Source organism: Portunus trituberculatus, chromosome 40, assembly GCF_017591435.1.
Source record: "Portunus trituberculatus isolate SZX2019 chromosome 40, ASM1759143v1, whole genome shotgun sequence".
In the NCBI taxonomy this organism is placed as follows: Eukaryota; Metazoa; Arthropoda; class Malacostraca; order Decapoda; family Portunidae; genus Portunus; species Portunus trituberculatus.
This window is the reverse complement of record NC_059294.1, coordinates 20,919,975-20,922,474: the sequence shown is the minus strand read 5'-3', so window position 1 is coordinate 20,922,474 and position 2,500 is coordinate 20,919,975. Positions and strand designations below refer to the sequence as shown.

Sequence of the window (2,500 nt, the reverse complement as noted above, 5' to 3'; positions counted from 1 at the left end):
TTACTGATCCCTTGACTGACAGACTGATAGGCAGTTTGGATGACTCATTGCCTAATCGAGTGACTGTTTAAATGAGTGTGTCTTCCTTTTTATTGACTGACTAACTAACTGAACTGACTGCCTTGCTCCCTTCCTTTCTTCTTAAATGACTGACTAATTGACTAACAAAATGATTGGTTCTCCGACTGACTGACTGACGAACTAGCTCCTTCCTTCCTTCCTTCCTTCCTTCCTTCAATCTATCCTTCCTTCCTCCCATCCTTCTTAACTATCTTATAAAATTTCTTCCTTCCTCCTTTCCTTCCCACCTTACATATATACTTCCTTTCTTCCTGACTGGCTGACTGAATACATTAGCCTATCAACGAGTCAGTTAGTATGCAGATGAGCGCTGTTCATAATGCTCCCAGCACAAGGGACGCTCCTTCCTTGCTTCAGCATCACGCAGCTTTTGTTTTTGTAATGTCTGAGGCAGGAACGCCAATACCGGCGCGGCGTCCTTCAAGTCTTGGTTCGCAGGAAATGTTTTGAGCTCACCCATCATAACATCATTATTTTTGAGGCCAGGGAAAATAAGGTGCGTGTTTCTCGCTGCCTCTGTGTTGTAGTGGTGGAGGCTTACTGGTGCCTGTCGCCTACGTACACTCGCGGCACGTCCTTGCGTTAATGTCACGGTCTAATACGTCAATACTGGCTGCTTTTTGTTCCATAGTGATCATTTATGGTTGATGGGTGCTTCAAACTAACATACCTTAAACAATAAAAAAAAAATCTAATATTTCAACATTATTTTGTTTCATATAATCACAAAGAACTCATACTGACGTGCTGGCTACATCCTGTTCATTTGATTCTTTCACTGTGGTACAAAACAATTAGTAATATTAGAAGCAATATAAGGAGTCTTAGTAAGCATTTACAAGAAAGAAAGGCATATGAATAGATTTTGTAATCTTTACCTTGGACAATGTTTCCAAGTAGCTGTTAGACAAGAAAGGATGTGTCAGAATTGTCAGTGTTAAGGAAAGCCGTGCCAAGTAACAGTGTAAGGATGAACCAAGAAGCTAAAATAATGCCAAGAAACAAAGGCAACTAAATTCAAAACACAGGGACGATGTTCATAAATCATGCACTTTTCACAAGCAAGGAAACTAATCTCGAGAAAAAAAAGCTATTAAAAGCCACTTCTCGTCTCAAAAATCTCAGGGGAAGTGCAAAAAAAGAAAAGTCAATTAGCTAAGTCACAAGGTTTCTTGTCGCTCCTCTTGTGAAGGTAGGTCGTCTTTACAGCCAAGAGTGCATACCAGTGGTTCCCAAGCTGGGGACTGCGAGATTCCTTCCAGGGTGTGTGTTAACGGAAGAGTAAGTAAAGGAAATTGATTAATCGATTAATATGTGACACCACGCCAGGATGTATGGCGCCGTATATCAAGACGCTTAGAGGGCGAGGCTCAAGACACATCAAACAATTTTTGATAACGGATTCTAATTTTGTTTAGGGACCAACAACTCAGATGGTCTTTCTTACAAATTTTGCTTCTCCTAGCCGGTGCCTTCTTATACAAAAAAAATAAATATGTTAACTTCTATTAAAGTCGCCGTAAAATAAAGAAAATCAGCCTTTCTTAATCAGGACCAGCTTCAAGTATCGTCAATTACCGTTACATCAAAATCTATCGTCATACATAAGCCATTCCACATCACACCGCCATCTGTACACTAACACTACCTCCGCGTCGCCTCCAACCTCTTTAACATACTCGTGCAAATCCTTGGCTCGTGAAGCAACTGAACCATTTAATTAACTTTCCTTCAGTTGTGGTTCCCGAGACTCTCACGAATACCTGAGCTGGTGTAGTCAATTAAACACCTGAGATGCTTCAAGTCCTCTTCCTGCCACCCGAGAAAACACCCCAGCACCTGCCCTGCCTTGCCTCCACGCGCCGCTACTCAACTTGTAAGACTGTTGCTGTGCCGAGCCTTGTTTATTCTTGTTTTAATCTAGTTTGGTGCTTCAGAGTTATTCATATTCTATAATGACGTCAAGAAGAAGAAGAAGAAGAGGAGGACCGGGATGGGGAGAAAGAGGAACACATAGGCAAACAAAGGAAGACAAACTGGGACATTATAATAACAGTAGTTTGTGATAAGAGAAGGAGGAGGAGGAGGTAAATGAGAAGAAAAAGGTGAAAGAGGAGGAGGAGAAGAAGAAGAAGAAGAAGAAGAAGAAGAAGAAGAAGAAGAAGAAGAAGAAGAAAAGAGTACCACCACCACCACCACCACCACCAACAACAACAACAAAAACAAAAACAAAACGAAGACGAGAAGGAGAAAGGAACCTAAAGCACGAGAGATATACATCACATTTCACGGAGTCAAAATCAACGACGCAAAAAATGTAAACAAGTAACGAGAAGCTGCTATGAGGAACTATTAACAGACAGGCAGACAAACAGCACAAACAGCAAACGCGTGTTCCCTATTCAAATGAGAAGGCCAA

The 2,500-nt window shown here is 41.4% G+C and overlaps 2 protein-coding genes across 2 annotated transcripts in view; both read right to left on the bottom strand.

Annotated features, from left to right (window-relative positions):
• Window positions 1-2,500, bottom strand: part of LOC123516335 (uncharacterized protein CG43867-like) — a 769,337-nt gene that overhangs the window by 754,924 nt on the left and 11,913 nt on the right.
• The window catches only part of LOC123515874, a 6,698-nt gene that overhangs the window by 3,004 nt on the left and 1,194 nt on the right, over window positions 1-2,500 (bottom strand). Inside the window, exons 2-3 of the mRNA XM_045274758.1 lie at window positions 960-981; window positions 826-859 (exon numbers count right to left, since the gene is read on the bottom strand). Coding sequence (XP_045130693.1) covers window positions 826-859; window positions 960-981 — 56 coding nt within the window. The remainder of the gene's footprint in view (window positions 1-825; window positions 860-959; window positions 982-2,500) is intronic.